Source organism: Lathyrus oleraceus, chromosome 6 (assembly GCF_024323335.1).
Source record: "Lathyrus oleraceus cultivar Zhongwan6 chromosome 6, CAAS_Psat_ZW6_1.0, whole genome shotgun sequence".
Taxonomy (NCBI): Eukaryota; Viridiplantae; Streptophyta; class Magnoliopsida; order Fabales; family Fabaceae; genus Lathyrus; species Lathyrus oleraceus.
Window position 1 is genome coordinate 28,003,029 of NC_066584.1, and position 20,540 is coordinate 28,023,568.

Here is a 20,540-nt window from a genome sequence, read left to right on the forward strand (position 1 = left end):
CTTTTGGTAAACCAAACTTAAAGTAATAGAAACTATTGAACGGTCTTTCAAACAAACACTATTATAGTAGGTAAATTGTTGTGAGTTTTGGAGTAGTTTAAGCTTATTTCGGTAGATTTTTACAATAACTTGATCTGCTAAGATTTTAATGATTTTGAGCTATTTTACGCATTTGAGGAAGTGTTTCATGGGTTTACACGACTGATGAGTAAAGAGGAGCTGGGTCAGAGAAGAAACCGGACAACAATGCATGAGCAGGAGGAAAAAGGAGAAAATTACACATTTCCTGCGCATACGTGTATCGCCACTCAGTATACACGTAACACCAAGAGGGATGCAAAAATCATGTTTCTGTCCATACGCGTATGGGCATTCCCATACACGTATGAGGCAAGTCAACCAGACCCCGATCTGCCCAACCAGAGTCTTACGCGTATGGCTTTAGTTGGGCCATACGCCCTACCATGGGCCATACGCGTATGAGACAATGCAAAAACAACCCATATGCGTATAGGTGGAAGCCACACGCATATGGAACGGTCCAGATCTGAAAAAGCCCAGAATTTATCTATTTAGCCAAAAAAACGCAAATTTTTAAGGATTAAACGATTTTTTTGTACAAAAATCGCGTTTTGAAGGCTGAAACACTGAAGAATTCGTGTTGGATCAGAATTTTCATGAACTTTTGTGATTGAAGACCTATTTTCTTCCATTAATTTGTAATGTCTACACTTTCTGTCATGTTTTTATTTATTGTTAATAGTAGTTAAACCCTCCAATGCTAGGGAGTTGTCCCTGATTTGAATTTGTGATGATTTCCATTTTAATCTTGTAATAACTACAATTTCTATAATATTTGATTTACTCAATTTATTCTTAATGATTTCTCTTTCAGAAAAATTGAGTTTGGTTTATGGTTAATATTTAAGCTGGACCGCCATTGTTAACGTTCAATTAAGAGTATTTTGTAGTATATATCACCTAGAACTATGGATACCTATAGAAACTGGATTGTTCTTGATAAAGTAATGCTTAAATTCATCTATAATTCACTATGGACATATGAGTTAATTTGAATGTTTAAATGTTTACTCACTAAGGACTTAAGAATAAACACCCTTAAGAACCGCTAATCAATATTGTGAACTAAGTTGTTACAAGGCTAGGTTAGAATTGTTAACAAATCCTATGAGACACCTTCCCTAGCATATCTACTCTTATTATTTTCATCAGTTCAACTGTTATGTTTACTTTTATTTGTCAGTTTAATTTTCTTTACCAAAAACATCAATTCAAAACACACGAGTCTTTTGTTTAACTAAATTAAAACATGAACTTTGTATCGTCAAGCAGTCATTGAGATCGATACTTGGGATTTCTCATTATTACTATATTGGAAGATTAGTATACTTTGTAATTTATCGATCAAGTTTTTGACTCCGTTGTCGGGGACTGCCAAAGATTATAGAGTTCATAGTTTTATTTTTGTTAAAATTTTGTCGTTCTGCAACTAAAAATTTTAATTTCAGTTATTTTTATTATTTATTTTATTTTTATTTTTAGAGCTATTATTTTGTTGTTAGTAATACCTGTCTAATATTTGTATGTGAGGCAAGCTCTCAGCTGATTTTCCTTTTGACACAGAACCAGAAAGAATATTGCACACTCGACTTATGAAAGCTCGACAAGCATGGTTGTCAGGGCCAGAGGTAGACGACTTTGTCTAATTAGATACAACTTCAGACAGAGAAGTAAAGGAACTGATTATGGTTGAAGCAACTGAAGAAATACTTCTTTGGGATTATGGTAGATAAAATGCCCCAGGTGGTCGTCTGACTATTGTTAACCAACCGACAAATATGGAAAGTTTTCAGTTACACCCACTACTATCTGGCAGCTTGAGAATAGACCTTTTACAGGAAAGATTAATGAAGATAGATGGGCACACTGAATAACATAGATAGGGACACTAAAGAAGCCATTAAGTTGAGAATGTTTCTGTTCACCCCACCTGAAGATGCCGAAGAAAGGTTTTATTCGCGTCCTGCTGGAATTATTACTACTTGGGAAGAAATGAAAACAAATTTTCTTAATGAGTATTTTCCTGCTTTTGTTTTTCTCATGAAAAGATATGATATCGTTAATTTTAAGCAAAAGGAGGGGAATCATTGGGTGATGCATACAAGAGATTCAATAGATGACAGGTTGCTTGTCCTACTCACAACTTAGATGATACTGAACAAATGAAAATGTTTGTTAATGACCTCAGGTTGAAAACTAAACAACCGATTGATACAACTGATGGTGGCTCATCTAACTTTATAACATCCACTAGTATCAAGAAGATTATAGAAGTCATTGTTGCAAATGAACACTTAGAGTGTATTATAGAAGTGTAAGCAAGCTAGAAGGAAGGATTGAATTAAAACTTAATGCTAAGAGTATAAAGTTGGAACGCCAAGATGTTGCAGAAGTTGAAAAAAGACTCAAGGCAATGAATATAGGCACTCAACAAATAGCTCAAGTTGAACCAGTTCAAGTTGTGAGTTGTGAAATTTGTGGTGGACCTCATTATGCCATGCATTATGTTGCAACTGTGCAACAAATTGAAGAAGTGAATTTCTGAAGAAGAAGAACCCATATTCTAGTACTTATAATCTAGGTTGGAAGAATCATCCAAGCTTCTCCTGGAAAGATCAACAAGGGAGTGTTCAAAATTAGGGTCTTATTCAGTATCAGAACCAACAACAATATCGACCTTAGCAAAATTACCAAAATAAGTTCCAACAACAATACCAGCAACAAGCTCCTAAGAAGACATATTGGGAATTAGCCATTGAAAAGATGGCCGCTCAAAACTCTCAATTCCAAAAAGATACAAGGAAAAATGAAAGGAACAATACATCTTCTATTAAGAATCTGGAAGCTTAGATGGGTCAGATAGCACAACAAATAGAAGGTACTCAGGCACAAGGGTCTCTTCATAGTGCAATAGTGACAAATTCAAGAGATCATAATAATGTAAGTGTTGTGATAACTAGAAGTGACAAGTTAACTGAGAGCCCTGAAGACAAATCAGGGGAAGAATACCATTTTCTGGAAGTGGACATGGAAACTAAAGAGAACCATATTTTTTTTGAAGAAGAAGTCACACAAAAAGTGGTTTAGAAAGAGAAACGAAAAGAGCCAAAACCAACCATCAAAATCCCACATCCTTCAAGAAATAAGAAGAAGGATCAGTATGAAAAAAATTTGAGAAGTTCTTAGAGATGTTTAAGAAGATTTAAATCAATATGCCATTCTCTAAAGCACTTGAGTAGATGCCAATATATGCCAAATTCATGAAAGGTATCATCTCCAAGAAACACATCATTGACATTGAACCTATATTTTTGACTGAAGCATGCAGTGTTATTTTGTAGGGTATGAAGATTCTGGTAAAAAAGAAAGATATGGGTTCTGTTACCATTCCATGCACAATTGGGGATAGAAAATTCAAGAAGACACTTATTTATTTGGATGCCAATGTGAGTGTTATGCATTTATCCATCTATATGAAGTTGGGAATAGGTACAGTTCAAGATACCAGGATGACACTTTAGTTTGTTGACCACTCAATAAAAATACCATACGGTATAGTAGAATATGTTCTGGTAAAAATAGACAAGTTTGGGTTTCCTGTTGACTTTGTTATTCTTCAGATGCTTGAAGATGAAGAGTTCCATTTGATTTCGGGAAGACCTTTCTTAGAAACAGGGAGATGCATGATAGACATTGAGGAGGGAACCATGACCCTCAAGGTTTATGATGATGAGCTAAAAATTGATGTTAGTAATTCTATAAAGTACAAATATGATGAAGGGACAAGTAGTTCAGTTAAAGTGTTAGACATAGTGGTAGCTCAGTCTGTTAAGAGCCAAATCCCCAAATTACCTTTGGCAAGAGTTCTAAGTTTTTCAACCTAAAAAATAGAGGAAAATGAGGATGAAAAAGACAAATAAGTGTTAGCCATGTTGGAAGCACAACCTCAACGGATAAGATCCAAACCACACCGGTGGGAGGATTTAAGAGATCCTTTGGAAGCTAGGAGCAAAAAGGAGTCCGAAATAGGTACATAATTGAAGCAGTTACCTGAGAATCTGAAGTATGTTTTTTTGGACTCTGAGAAGAATTTCCAAAATTAATAAGTTTCGGGTTACAAGAAAAAGAGGAGGAGGAATTTCTACATATACTGAAGAAAGACAAAAGTGATATGGATGGACCATTAAAGACTTGAAAGAGATTAACCCCACAGTATGCATGCACAAGATATTGATGAAGGAAGATCACAAACCAATGGCAACCCAAAAGAAAACTAAATCTGACAATGAAAGAGGTGGTTAGACAGGAAGCAATGGAGTTGTTGGACGCAGGTTTAATTTATCTGATTTCTGACAGTTCATGGATAAGTCTCGTACATATGGTTCCAAAGAAGGGAGGAATAATAGTGATACTGAATGAGAAATATGAATTGATACCCACTTGCACAGTAACTGGCTAGAAAGTGTGTATTGATTACAGGAATCTCAACGCCACAACAAGGAAAGATCATTTTCCTCTCCCTTTTATTGATCAAATGTTAGAGAGACTCGTTAGTCATGAATACTATTGTTTTCAAGATGGATACTTGAGATACAATCAGATTATTATTTCCCCCGAGGAGTAGGAGAAGGCAACATTCACATGTCCTTATGGTATCTTTTCCTACAGAAGGATGTCATTTGGGTTGTGCAACGCCCTGCTACTTTTCAGAGGTGTGTGACATCCATATTTACTGACATGCTTGAAAAGAGCATGGAATTGTTTATGGATGATTTTTCTATTTTTGGTTCTTCTTTTGATAACTGTTTGACAAACTTGTCTCTTGTCTTAGAAAGGTGCTAGCAAACAAACCTGATTCTAAATTGGGAAAAATGTCATTTTATGGTACAAGAAGGTATAGTGCTAGGTCATAAAATTTCCCACAAGGGATAGAAGTTGACAGGGCAAAAGTGGAGGTCATTGTTAATCTCCCTCCCACTGTGAATGAAAAGGGAATAAGGAGTTTCTTAGGACATGTGGGTTTTTATCACAGTATTATAAGATATTTTTCAAAGATTGTTAAACCACTGACTAATTTTCTTGTGAAAGACAAGCCTTTCACTTTTGATAAAAACTGTAAGGTGACATTTGAGACTTTAAAGAGTAAGTAGGTTTCTGCACCAATTATGATATCCTCATATTGGTCTCTCACTTTTGAATTCATGTGTGATGCAAATGATATTGCAGTAGGGGTTGTGTTTGGACAAAGAAGAGAAAAACTTTTGCATGTGATATATTATGCTAGTCATGTTCTTAACCCTACTCGGATGAATTATGCAACTATCGAAATGGAGTTGTTAGCTATTTTTTATGCTTTTGACAAATTAATGTCTTATTTACTAAGGTCAAAATTTATTGTGTATACTGACCATGCTACTTTGAAGTATTTGTTTGCTAAGCAGGAATCAGAACCAAGACTCTTAAGATGGATACTACTTCTTCAAGAGTTTGATCTTGAAATACGGGACAAAAAAGGGTGTGAGAACACCAGGGCTGATCACTCGTCCCATATGTCCTCGACCGAGGATACAAAAGAGAAACACCCTATTGAGGATGCCTTTGCTGATGAACACATCTTGGGAATTAGTGGTGTTCCATGGTTTGCTGATTATGCGAACAATTTGGTAGGTGGAGTTATACCTGATGATTTTGACTATAACAAAAAGAAAAAGTTTTTACATGATTTCAAATTGTATTTGTTGGATGATCCATTCCTTTATTAAAAGGGGATAGATTGATTGATTCGAATATGTGTTCCAGAAGGAGAGCAGAGGACAATCTCAAGGCCTGTCAAAATTCAGAATATGTAGGACACTTTAGTGGATATATGACATCAACCAAACTTCTCCAATCAAAGTTATATTGGCCTACGTTGTTCAAAGATGCTCACTTCATTGTGCAACAATGCGATAGGTTCTAGAGAACAGGTAACATCTCAAAGAGGAATCAGATGCTTCTGCTTCTACTTAAAGTAAGAAAATTGAGGAAAACATTGATCATGTAACAATTCAATTTTAGTATTTATTTCTTATATTATTATTATTATATTTTATTTTATTTATTTAGAGTGTTAATTAATTAATTGGTTGTTAGGTAGTATAATAATCGAGTATATTAATTAATTTGGTGTGTTAATTAATTATTTAGTTGATATGAGATATAATGAATAATTGAATTAATTAACTTGGTGTGCATATTGAGTTGGTTTAAATTATTTGAATTAAATAGAGATATTATAATACTAGGTTTTATTGGGCCTAACAATTAAATTAGAGGTATCATTCTTTAAGTCCAAATGTAATACTAGTATATAAGAGGTGAGGAGAGTGAGAAGTAGGATTCATTTGATCATTTGACGGTAATAGAGAAAAAGAAGAGGAAAAGTAAGGAGAAGAGGGGAAGATCAAGAGAGAAGCTAGGGTTTCGAGAAAATTGAAGAGGTAAGGGGGGAATCCTGATTATTATGGGTTAGTATGATTGGGTCAATGGGTAGAAGTATGTTTAGGTTAAAATCCCTAATTTTGTATGGTTGTTTGAAATTGTTAGGTTTTGATGAGTATTCTTGATTTGTGGTGATTTAATTGTGTTAAACTACAAACTAACGTTATATACTTAGAGTATTGTATGAGTCATAATTTTCTGAACGTTTGGCTTTTTACGGAATCGAAATCGGATGTCCGAAAGTCCTCCAACGATGAAAAATGCAGAAAATTCTGCATTCTGTTTTATGTTAACCGGTTACCCACCGAGCGTTAACCGGTTACTTGCTTGAAAATCTGCGCAGAAAATTGATTCTGTTTTATGTTAATCGGTTACCCACCGAGCGTTAACCGGTTACTTGCTTGAAAATCTGCGCAGGAAATTGATTCTGTTTTATGTTAACCGGTTATCCGCCGAGCGTTAACCAGTTACTTGCTGTGAAAAATGAAAAATTGAGATTTTAAAAGTGGTATTCATTTGAAGTGAAATCTAAGTGTGCGTAATTGATAATTAGCCTATATTTGTGAATGATATATTGCTATGAATGTGTATATGTACCATTGGTGGATAATTCATAGAGTTGAATTATGGTGATATGTGGAATGTTAAGATGGTAGAGATGATCTTAATTGCATATGTGTTGGTATTTGTACATTCATTCATTGCATGGTCGGCTTCATGGTGGAAGCGGTGAAACTGTGGGTTCACATGGTAATAGACGTTGATCCTTAATTGGAAATAGGCGTAGCAGACGTTGATCCTTAATTGGAAATAGACGTAGTGGCTTGGATTCTAGATATTGAATCGGAAAGCGGTGAAACTGTGGGTTCACATAGACGTTGATCCTTAATTGGAAATAGGCGTAGCAGACGTTGATCCATAATTGGAAATAGACGTAGTGGCTTTGATCTTGTCCGGATCGGAAGCGTGGCTTGGATTCTAGAGATTGAATCGGAAAGCGGTGAAACGTTGGGTTCACATTGCGGTACCACATGCATAGAGTCACATGTCTTGCATTGAGTCACATTAGAGTTATGTGATAATGGAGTGTATGCATTGTTGTGATTGTGATGTGTGTATGAGATATGGTAATTGGATTTGGTGATGTTTGGATACATAACTTGGCAAAATATGTGATTTTGTGATAATTGTAGTTACGCGTATATTTGAGAATATAGTATTGGATTTTAATATTATACTTCTTGAGTTTTGATGGATGTTTGAAACATGTGAAATAAATGTTGGTTAATATTATTTACATGGTTATACGAAGTGTGATGAATTCCTTTAATTGTTGATTTAATCATTGTGCTTTATTATACTCCTTCATAATGATTTGAATTCTCACCATTTCTGTTTGAATGTTGCCTTTACATGGGCATCGTGCAGATACTCAGGAGTAGTATTGCTGAAGTAAGTGGAAGGTAGCTCATTCGAGATTTAGCCGGAGAGCTTCCGTGTTCTAGTTTGGAGACTAGGTAGTGAGTCAATGCTCTGGTCATGTAACACGAGGTAGATTAGTAGTATTGAACTCATATCTTATTTGGATACGTATTATATTATTACTTGTGAACATGTTGATTGCAATTGCTGTTTGAGATGCCATAGTGCCAAATATTCTGGATATGATTTTATTTTATCTTGAGGAGATTATTGAGAGATGATCATGGTATGGGACATGGATCATTTTATGAAATGCATGAGTATTCATTATTTTCCGCTGAGAACGCATATTCTTGAATATTCATGATAATTGAAATGTGTTAATTTAAATGACCAGGTGTATTGTATGTTGATGATGAAAGTTGTTGGTTTTTGAAAGCTTTTAGTTTTTGAAAACGTCGATGTGACGCCCTTTTGTTTATATGTGTGCTTATTTACTCTGATGATATGTTAAGTATTTTGGGGTAGAAAAAGGGGTGTTACAAATTACACTTTGCTTCTGCTTAAAGTAAGAAAGAGGGGACTGAAATGGCGTGTTGTATGTGTCTTCCTCATGGGATAAATGTTTTGATTGCTTGTCTATTAAGCCTTTGGTTTTGTTTATCTAGCTATTGAGTATCCTCATCGATTGCGCATTTTTGGGTTGATTTTTAAATTTGTTGTTAGTATGCATAAATCAAAGTTTTTCGTTATAGTGTTATAATGGTTCAAGTCATGACTATAGTAGAATTGCAAAAATCATTTAAAAAGTTACAAATATGTGATTTTGATAATGTGATTCAAATCACGCTATGCACATGACTCAAATCAGACATCACTCGAATCACAGACTTCATGATTCGAATAACAACACCCTGATTCGATTAAGAAGAACGTTTGATTTGAATTACACTGAACTGAATGTCTCCTAGTTTATTTCTGAACTCTGATTCGAATCACCTTTATTAGTCGAATCATATGATTCGAATGACAGTTTGCGTGACTCGCATCACACAAATGGATTCTCATATAGTTTTTGCTTCTTGATTCAAATCACTTTGTTTTCTAACTCGAATCATACATTTTGCTTATGACTCGATGCATACACCATTTTTGCTTATTTTTATGCTAGATCTCTGGCACATATAAAAGAGTTTTCTCTAAAAACCTTTCACAAGGTTAGAAAACTTACACTTTCAATATTGATTTAAAAACTCACAACTCACTTGTACTCTCATTTCCAAAAAGGGTTTTAAACCTTTCTTGAGTGCTTGCAAACAATTTCTTTCATCTTTTATCTCATTCTATTTCAATTTGTGTAGGGATCTAAATCTCATATTTGGAGATTTATGATTGTTGAGGATATTATGTTATTCTATTTAATGTTTCTTTGAAGATTTTATTTATATTTTAGAGATTTGCAAGGTGCGTGGTGTTGTGGCTAGTTTTGACAAGTCCATTCGAAGTCTTGCACTTTGAAAAATGTGTATTCTTGTTTAATTAATGTGTTTTAGTTGTGTGTAGTTAATTAAGATTGAATGGTTGGTCATGCTTACTTATGAACTCTTTTATGTGGCTTAATGTGACGCGTAGTTGTTTGTAGTTTTCTTTTCTTTTGTATTAAACACATAAATATAATTTTTTTTAATTTAGAAATATATTAGCAGCACAGTTAGATGCAGATTATAAATTTCCTGTGATTTTATCTGTGAATTTTTAATAATAACTAAAAAAAATATCAAATAAAATTAATGATGTTTAAAGTCATCTCAATTATATTTTAAAGGCAGCTCCAAAATTGTTGCAACCTGAATTTTGCATCCGTTAAAAAAAACCGCCACAAAATCCATTTATTTTTTAAATAAATTTTAAAAGTTTATAAAAAATATCTTAATTAAATTGTTTTAGAAATGTATAGTAAATAATGTCACAATTTTTTTTTATCAATAACTAAATTCAAATAGGTCCATCCAAGTAGATCATTAATATCATTAATCTCCAATTCATCCTCTCCAATAATAGGAACAAGACAAACATTTACATTTTTCTATTTGAGCATAATTGGCTTGGAACTACTTGCAAATTATCCCAATCACAACGTTAGTCAATTATGTACTAAAATACACATCTGTCAAATATATATTTTGTCAAAGAAAACAACTGTCAATATATATGTAATCTTTTATCCTTTTTCTAATTCTGCTACTACTCTTTTCTTCCTCTTCTTTGGGAAAGTTTAATTTTTATAACAACTAGTTAAGCAGTTTTTGAAATTTATTTCGTCTCTTATAAATTAACCAAGATTCTAATGAAAAGTACAAATACTTTTTATTCAAGTAAATTTTGAAGATTATATTTATTATTAAATTATAAAAATTAACTTCTGTATATTGAATGAAAATGCCACAAAATATGGGTTGAGGTCTTTTCTATTTTCTGTTCTCTCCATTTCTTTTATTACTATAATTTAATGTATAAATTTCTAAAATATAGGACGAATATTAGACATTTATGTAAGTTTATACATACAAAACTATAATAAGACAATTCATTTTTTTTTAAATGTAGAGAACTCATAAACATTTTTTGAAATAGTATTTTTGTATAAAATCATAAATGAGTATTTATGGTTCATATATTTTTAATTTTTAAAATACTATAATAATATAAAATATATTTGAATATTTTATCTAGACCCTAAAATCCTATAAATTAGGAGTATTATGTATTATGAATAAAAATAAATTCTTCAAAACCCTTTCCACTCAAATCCTTCGATTATTTCCACTCAAATATTTTCTTTTTTAAATCCTTCACTGAATTCTATTCTAAACTTCCAAACAAAAGCTAAAGGATAAATAATTTCAACTCATATATTACCATGTTCCTTATATTTTATTTTAAAGTAAACACTTAAATATAAATCATTTAAATTTAAACATAAACATATGTTTTGTGTTAAACACCTAGATCTGATTATTCCTACCTATCCAAATCTGCCAAATTGACCCTTCTTACATATTTAATATTTTAAGAAGTACCCAATTAAAGCACTTGTTTGTAAAAACAATGTCAAAACTATCCTATTACAACGCTTGTTGAATAAAGCGATTTAGTAAACAATCATTCCAGATGTCTGGTAAAAGTAACATATTAACTCCATTGAAACAAAAAAAAAAGTGTAATTCAAATAATATGTAAGTTGCTAGATACTATTAACTACAGGTAATAGAAATTTCTTGTCTTTAAGAGCCACTAAGATATGAAGCCATTATTATTTTTCCCTATAAATATAGTCCAAGTCTCCCCTTTCCTTCTCATCCATAGTTCAACATCTAAACATACAAAACATTAGTGTTTATTTCCTAACAATGGATTCTAACAAGCTTAGTGCACTAATTATATTACTTTCTTTTCTTTCTTGTTCCATATTTTCAGATGCTTGTGAATCATGCAATCCAAAACCTAAGCATAGTCCTCCACCACCTTCGAAAAATCCTACACCTTGTCCTCCACCACCTTCAACAATACCTAAGGCCAGTCCTCCTCCTACTCCATCAACAACACCTAAGGCCAGTCCTCCTCCTACTCCATCAACAACACCTACCACTGGTACTCCACCTCCATCAACAACAACCCCTACGGCTAGTCCTCCTACTCCTTCAACATCACAAAAATGTCCTAAGGACACATTAAAGCTAGGTGTTTGTGCTAATCTTCTTGGACTTGTTAATGTTGTTGTCGGAAGTCCTGCTTCAAGCAAGTGTTGTGCATTGATTCAAGGTTTGGCTGATTTGGATGCAGCAATTTGTCTTTGTACTGCTATTAAGGCTAACGTTCTTGGTATCAACTTGAATGTTCCTGTCACACTCAGTCTCTTACTCAGTGCTTGTCAAAAATCCATTCCCTCTGGTTTCCAATGTTCATAGAATTTCACGTTATAAGTTAAAGCCAAACAAATACTTATGCTGCTTCTATTTTCACTGTTGTTTCTATTTTTGTTATTGTTTATGATAATAATTGGAACCACTATGAATTTAACAAAATCACGGTAACACTGTGATTCTGCTAAATTATCATCAATCCAAATGTATTGTATGTCATTTCAATAATGGGGTAAGCATGTTTCCTTATTTACCAACTTTGTTCTTTTTAATTTTAATATATATGGAGAATTTTGATTAATTTGTGCATTGAATGGTTTATGGTAAGTTTTACGTCTTCATTGGATTTTGGACTTGTGAGAATTGGACCAGAGCATGTAAGCTGCATAGTTAAATTGAATGGTATAATCCTTCATTCACAAAAATAGCAGTGACATGCACCATCTTCGCTCTCTTTTATTTTTAAAAGAATAGTTAGTATTTTAACTTTATAAAACCTATCTGTCTAAAACATGAATTCAGAGTTTAGATTTCTAACGTTGATATCAGAAGTATACTTGAGTGTAATTTTTTCAAAGGCGGAATAAACATAAACAATAACAAGGGAACTTTATACCATTAAGGCGGAATAACATAAACAATAACAACGGAACTTTATACTTAAGTGTAATTTTTTCAAAGGCATTATAAGTTAAACCTGTCACTTTTTCCCTCGGTTTTTTAATAATCGAGGAAAAAAGTGGCATTGGTTATGGGTTCAATCCCCAACATATATATTTTATGGATTTTTAAAACAGTGCTACTTCTTAACTTGATTTTTAACAATATCCGAGGGGTAAATTTCTGTTTATAAAATTATATTTTTAATCTGTTTTTTTCGTTTTAATCTGCAAAACATCAAATTTATTGACAAACTCTAAATCTTATTCATCATCAACAACAACACCAATAACAACAAAAAAATACAAAATCAATAGAATCCTTAAAAATTAAATTTTGACAATAAAAACAATAACGACAACAACAAAATTCATGGAATCTTTAAAAATTAAATCTCAACGACAACAAAAACGACGACAACAACAACAGCAACAATAACAACAAAAACAACAACAAATAAATAAAATCAATAGAATCGTTAAATACTAAATTATAACAACAACAACAACAATATTAAACATTTACTTGGTACGAGTACAACTAACATGTTACTTTCATGTTTTCCTTACTAACATATCATTATTTTCAATATGTTAAGTTTAAATTTCAGCACTTTGTATCCAAAATGGATAGTTGTGGCATTCACGTTTTGATTAACTAGTGAGAGTTTTACGTGGATCACTAATATTTCATGTAAATTGATGATTTGACAATGTTTTGACCATTGTTACTTTATAAATGGACGACAAAGATTCGCTCTTAATTTTTCATCAAATTTGTCATAGATAAAAAATAAAAAAATACGCTACTTTACCCCTTAATTTTCAACAAAACTTAGATAGTAGGCCATAAAATTTTTTTAAAAATTAAAGGTTATAAAATGTAATTGTTGGGATTCGAAAACGTGTCATCTAAATATTTTACCTCTTGCTTTTAAGCAAAATCGAGATAATAAGTCATAAATAAATTTTTAAAAAATTTTAAAAAGTGATACAATATAGTTGTTGAGATTCAAAGATGTGTCCTCTAAATACTTTATCCCTCGGTTTTCAACAAAACCGGGATAATATGTCATAAAATAATTTTAAAATATTAAAATATGCTAAAATGTAGTTGTTGAGATTCGAATGCGTGTCCTCTAAATACTTTATTCATAGGTTTTCTACTAAACCTAGAGAATATATGATATTTAAAAAAAATAAATTAAAATATGATGCGTCTATGGTTTACACCTTAGTTTTTTGTTGGGTGATGTGAAAATTTCGTCAAAAAATATATTTTTTATAGTAGTGACTACTAGAAAAGTGACTATTAGTGTCGGCCATTATTGTACGCTAAAGCTATAAATCGGTGCTAATTGAATTTAGCTTCGACTTTAGTGTCGCTGTCAGGCTTTGGATTAAACCTCTAAAGCTATAGTGTAGTGTCGACTAAAAAGCAGCTCTAGCTAACTAGCATCGGCTAAGCAAAGTCTAAGCAAACGCTAGCAGAGTCCAACACTAAAGTCAATTTATATAAATCAACAAATACTCGTAGCATAAATTTGACAGACGCTAAAGTCAATCAAGTAAATACAACAAATAAGTGTAGCATCGGTTAGACCGATGCTAAAGTCAATTCACAAAAGTCAACAAATATGTGTAGCATCATTCCAACCACGCTAAAATCAATTCATAAAAATCAACAAAAAAATGTAACATCGACATAACTGATGCTAAAGTCAATGTAGAAATAATCAACAAATTTAGATGATGTGACATGTGGGTGCATATCAGCACCTCCATCCCATGCAGGTTTGCCTGAACAAATTAGTTTAAGGTTACATACAAATGACATCAAACTGAATGAATAAATAAAAACAAATCAGCTAATGACGACCATAAGAAATTGATGATAGAAATTTCTTTTTGAGTTTTTTACCTACGAACATCTAACAAATTTACATGTCAGACAATATTATGTCACAGTATTTTGCATGCATGCGGTGTATGTCTATATAGTGTTTTATAAGTAACAAGACATAATGATGTAGTTTTCTAAAATGAGCCAGGGCAGTAGCAAAAGGGAAACTCAGTTTTAAAATGATAAAAGAGAGAAAGAGAAAAAAGGAAAGTAAGAAATAGAGACGAGAAAAAGAAATAAAGCATATAATATTTATATTATACTCTTCAAACTATTTCTTTTACACTGCTACATGAATCATGTTTATGCTTATAGGACAAGTATATTGTAATCCTCTTCTACTTATAATTTATGAACATCCATATTAATTTATAAAAAAAGTTAACAAGTGCTCTAGAATTTGTTTAAGAAATAAAAAAGAGGGTAACAATCATAGAAAAGTTTATATATTAATTACTTCATCAAGTATTGGATTTATATTTAATTTTCTTTTTACGGATTCCTTAAACAATATAGATAAGGCAATTGTTAACAGGATTATATTTATATTATTTATATCACTATTCTAGATAAACTTGCTGACTTATGCAATCTTAATTACGGCAGATTCTGTTTTAATAATCAAAATCATATTTACATTGACTCTTAGATCTGTCAACTTCTAAAGGATTCTGGCACAATTTGACCTTACCATAGCCACTAAAATTTGAGCCTTGCCGACTCAAAAATTGCACAAATGTGTTACTAACGAAATCGCCTAATTTGATTTCAATAATTCATCTCAACAACCTAGTATTTGGCATGAAACAAGACAAACATTATACCTCAGTTTATATATTTTAGTTTGAACGGAATTGGCTGGAAACTACTTGCAAAATATCCCAATCATAACATCTATCGAATATGTACAAAAAATACGTCTGTCATATGTATTTTGTCAAAGAAAACGGTTTCTCACTATGAATATGTATATGTATAAAATTCCTTATCCTTTTTATAATTCTGCTACTACTTTTTTTTTCTTCATTAAAAAAACTTGAGTTTACAATTGTATTTTATAATGATCGATGAGTTTACAACGGTAATTTAAGCTTATTTCAATAGATTTTTATAATAATTTGATATGCTAAAATTTTAATGATTCTGAGCTATTTTATGCGCTTAAGGTATTGTTTCATGTGTTTACAGGGTTGATGAGTAAAGAGAAGATGGGTCAGAGAAGAAATCGGATGACAATGTATGAGTAGGGGGAAAAAAGAGAAAATTACACATTTCCTGCCCATACACGTATGAGGCCTTTCATACGCGTATCGTCACTCACCAACACCTCCCAGCATACGCGTAACACCAGAAGGGATGCAGAAATCATGTTTCTTCCCATACGCGTACGAGAAAGCCCATACGCATATTTGTGCATCCAGAGCCTTACGCGTACGAGAAAGCCCATACGCATATTTGTGCATCCAGAGCCTTACGCGTATGACTCTAGCTGGGCCATATGCCCTACCATAGACCATACGTGTATGAGACGGTGCAAAAATAGCTCATATGCGTATAAGTGGAGACAATACGCGTATGGAACAGTCCAAATCTGAAAAAGCCCAAAATTTGTCTGTTTAATAAAAAAAACATGAATTTTCAATGGTTAGACGATTTTTTAGTACAGAGAACGCGTTTTGAAGGCTGAAGCACTGAAGAATTCTTGGTGAATTAGGATTTTCATAAACTTTTGTGATTGAAGACCTTTTTTCGTCCATTAATTTGTAATGTCTACGCTTTCTGTCATGTTTTTCTTTATTGTTATGAGTAGCTAAATCCCTCAATGCTGGGGGATGTCCCTGATTTGGACTTGTGATGATTTTTGCTTGAATCTTGTAGTAACTACAATTTCTATTATATTTGGATACTCTATAGAAACCGGATTGTTCTTGATAAAGTAATGCTTAAATTCATCTATAATTCACTATGGACATATGAATTAATTTGAATGTTTAAAGGTTTACTCACAAAGGACTTAGAAGTAAACACCCTTAAGAGCCGGTAATCAATATTATAAACTAAGTTGTTGCAAGGTTAGGTTAGAATTGCTAACGAATCCTATCAAACACCTTTCCTAGTATGTCTACTCTTATTGCTTTCATCATTTCAACTGCTTTGTTTACTTTTATTTGTCAGTTTATTTTTCTTTACCAAAAATACCAATTTAAAACTCATGAGTCTTTAGTTTAACTAAATTAAAATATGAACTTTGTATCGTCAGACAGCCCTTGAGATCGATACTTGGGATTTCCCATTATTACTATATTGGCAGATTATTACACTATCTAATTTACCGATCAAGTTTTTGGCGTCGTTGTCGGGGACTGCCAAAAATTATAGAGTTCATAGTTTTATTTTAGTTAAAATTTTGTTGCTGTAACTAAAAATTTTAATTTCAATTATTTTTATTATTCATTTTATTTTTATTTTTAGAGGTATTATTTTGTTGCTACTAATACCTGTCTAATATTTGTATGCGGGGAAAGCCCTCAGCTCATTTTCCTTTTGACGCAGAATCAGAAAGAACATTGCACGCTCGACATATGCGAGCTCGAAAAACAAGGTTGGCAGGGCAAGAGGTAGATGGCTTGGTCCAATCAGATACAGATTTAGACAGAGAAGTAGAGGAACCAATTATGGTTGAAGCAATTGAAGAAAGACTTTTTGGGAATTATGGTAGAGAAAATGCCCAAGGTGGTCATCTTACTACAGTTAACCAACCGATAAATATGGAAAATTTTCAGTTACACCCGACTACTATCTGACAGCTTGCGAAGAGACCTTTTACAAGAAAGATTAATGAAGATGCAAACAAACATATGCAAAGGTTTCTTACTATGAATACTACTTTGAAGATAAATGAGCACACTGAAGAAGCCCAAAAATTGAGAATGCTTCCGTTCACCCTAGCTGAAGATGCCAAAGAATGGTTTTATTTGCTTTCTGCTAGAAGTATTACTACTTGGGAAGAAATGGAAACAATTTTTCTTAATGACTATTTTCCTGCTTTTGTTTTTCTCAGGAAAATATATGATATCATGAGTTTTAAATAGAATGAGGGGAAATCATTGGCCGATGCATACAAGAGATTCAAGAGATTACTAGTTGCTTGTCCTACTCACAACTTAAATCAGACTGAATAAATGCAAATTTTATAAATGACCTCAAGTTTAAAACTAAACAACTAATTGATATAGCTCTTGGAGGATAATCTAACTTTACAACAGCCACTAGTATCAAGAAGATTATAGAAGTCATTGCTGCAAATGAACACTTAGAGTTGTACGATAGAAGTGTAAGCAAGCCAGAAGGAATGATTGATTTAAAAATTACTGCTCAGAGTATAAGTTGGAAGACCAAGTTGCTGCAGAAGTTGAAAAAAGATTCAAGGCAATGAATATAGGTACTCAACAGGTAGCTCAAGTTCAACTAGTTCAAGCTTTGAGTTGTGAAATTTATGGTGGACCTCAGTATGCCATGCATTGTGTTGCAACTGTGCAACAAATTGGAGAAGTGAATTTCTGAAGCAGAATAACTCATATTCTAATACTTATAATCCAGGTTGGAAGAATCATCCAAACTTCTTCTAGAAAGATCAACAAAGGAGTATTAAAAAATAGGGTCCTATTTAGTATTAGAACCAATAACAGTAACGACCTCAGCAAAATTACCATAGTCAGTTCCAACAACAATATCAACAATAAGCTTCTAAGAAGGAAGATTGGAAATTAGCCATTGAAAAGATGTCCGCTCAAAACTCCCAATTCCCAGAAGAGACAAGGAATAATCAAAGAAACACTATAACTTTTATTAAGAATCTGGAAGTTCATATGAGTCAGATAGCACAATAAATAGAAGTTACTCGGGCACAAAGGTCTCTTCCTAGTGCAAGAGTGACAAATCTAAGAGAGCATAATAATGTGAGTGTTGTGATAATTATAAGTGATAAGTCAACTGAGAGCCCTGAAGACAAATCAGGGGAAGAAAACCATTTTCTAGAAGTGGACCTGGAAATTAAAGAGAACCAATTTTTTTTTTGAAGAAGAAGTCACACAAAAAGTGGTTGAGAAAGAGAAAACCAAAGAGCAAAAACCAACTATCAAATTCCCACGTCCTTCAAGAAATAAGAAGAAGGATCAACATGATTTTTTTTTGAGAAGTTCTTAGAGATGTTTAAGAAACTTGAAATCAATATCCCATTCTCTGAAACACTAGAGAATATGCCAATATATGCCAAATTCATGAAATATATCATTTGCAAGAAACACACAATTGACATTGAACTTATACTTTTGACTAAAACATGCAGTGCTATTTTGCAGAGTATGAAGATTCCGGTAAAAAACAAGAAAGATAGGGGTTATGTCACCACACTAGTAGAATATGTCATTTTAGCCTCCTAGTTTAGAGTCGGCCACCGACACGGACACTATTAGTGTCGGCTAAGCCTACGTTAACGGACTCTATCTAGGTACATCTTTTAAGACAAGTTATTTTTTTATTAGTGTCGGCCAAACCGACTCTACTTGTTCTGTTATCTTTGAAGAATGTTTAATTAATTTATTTAGAGTCGGTGCGACCGACTCTATCTAGTAGCATTATTTTTTTATTACTATTTATTTACTTAGATTCCGCTTAGCCGACTCTACTCTTATAACATATACATTTTTTATTGATTTATCTATAATATATATATATATTTTAGGTTTAAGTATTTTATTTATTATTTAGAGTCCACTTGGCGGACTCTATGGAATTTTCTATTTCGGACCAAAAATTACACAACAACTTATTTCCCTCTTTCATCTTCCCTCGTCATATTTCACTCTCCCTCCATTTCATTTCACAAAACCAAAACCCTAATTCCATGGAGTTTTGGTTCGTCAATCCCTAATTCGTGAATCCCTTTTTCCGTTAATCACTTTTTTCCCTATTTCGTGAACCCATTCGTGAATCCCTAATTCGTGAATCCATTGAAGAATCCCTAATTCCCTAATTCAAAATCCCTCGTTAAAGGGTTTCTGAATCATCAAAGGTAATGCATATTCATCTCAAGTCATTTCCATGGAGTTTTGGTTTAATGAGTATGAGATAGTCATATGTTTTATGTTTTCTGAATGTAGGTTTTCCAGAACCATCAGCTTTGTGGATGCTGGAAACAAATTTTCTTTGCAAGTTTAGTATTGTTTCCAAATATGTTTAAAGTCTCCTTTAAGTCTGAAACTACAAAAATCAAATTATTTGCTAATTGGTTTTCTGAATGTAGGTTTTCAAGAATGCTCATCTTACTTAGTGGAGGCAGTAAGCAGTTGTTGAATGCAAGTTAAGTTGGAACCGAAGCACTATATCATCCGGGATTTTGCAAAGACAACTATTTCTCAAGGTTAGTCATCCCTATGTTAATTTGGAACCAAACTGAACAGTTAGTGTTTGCAATAGTTAGTGTTTGCATCAGTTAGTATTTCTCAAGGTTGGGGTTATAATTTATTTTGAAGGAAATGTTTTTTCTGGACTCAAATTTATTAACTGTTTGCATCAGTAGTGAAAGTTGTGTTTGTGAAAGCTATACAGTTTCTATGATACTCCTGTTATGAACATATGTGTGGTGTTAAATGTGATTTTGATTGCTCTGCTATATAATTTCTACCTGTGTTTGTGAAAGCTGTATAGTTTCTACTTGTATGTTATAAGCATCACTTATTTTAAAAATGTGTTGCATCCGACTGGTTAAGTTTCAAATAGTTTTGCATCAGATCCGTTAATTTTCTTGCTAATTTAACTTAGCCATTTTACCTGAATAGCGATGAGTAGGATTAGGAGAAAGGAGCAATAGTGAAAAGAAATCAAAACTGCAGGAAAGTAAATCATATTTCAATTAACTACATCATTCTTGAACTTCCATTAGAATGTCTTGTTTCCTACTGCTAAGATTCTATTCCTAGGCATATTAAACAGCATATATATATATATATATATATATATATATATATATATATATATATATATATATATATATATATATATATATATATA

General features: G+C 32.5%; 1 protein-coding gene across 5 annotated transcripts in view; it reads left to right on the top strand.

Moving 5' to 3' along the window:
* The window catches only part of LOC127093352 (putative lipid-binding protein AIR1), a 65,735-nt gene extending 53,523 nt beyond the window's left edge, over positions 1 to 12,212 (top strand). For 2 of the 5 annotated variants that reach the window (XM_051032264.1, XM_051032267.1), the window contains exon 2: positions 11,806 to 12,212. In XM_051032264.1, coding sequence (XP_050888221.1) covers positions 11,806 to 11,951 — 146 coding nt within the window. In that variant the 3' untranslated portion in view covers positions 11,952 to 12,212. Of the gene's footprint in view, positions 1 to 11,301; positions 11,590 to 11,625 lie in introns of those variants that run through there. The other 3 variants (XM_051032268.1, XM_051032265.1, XM_051032266.1) reach the window with 3 other exon arrangements.
* Positions 12,213 to 20,540: the final 8,328 nt, after the last annotated feature.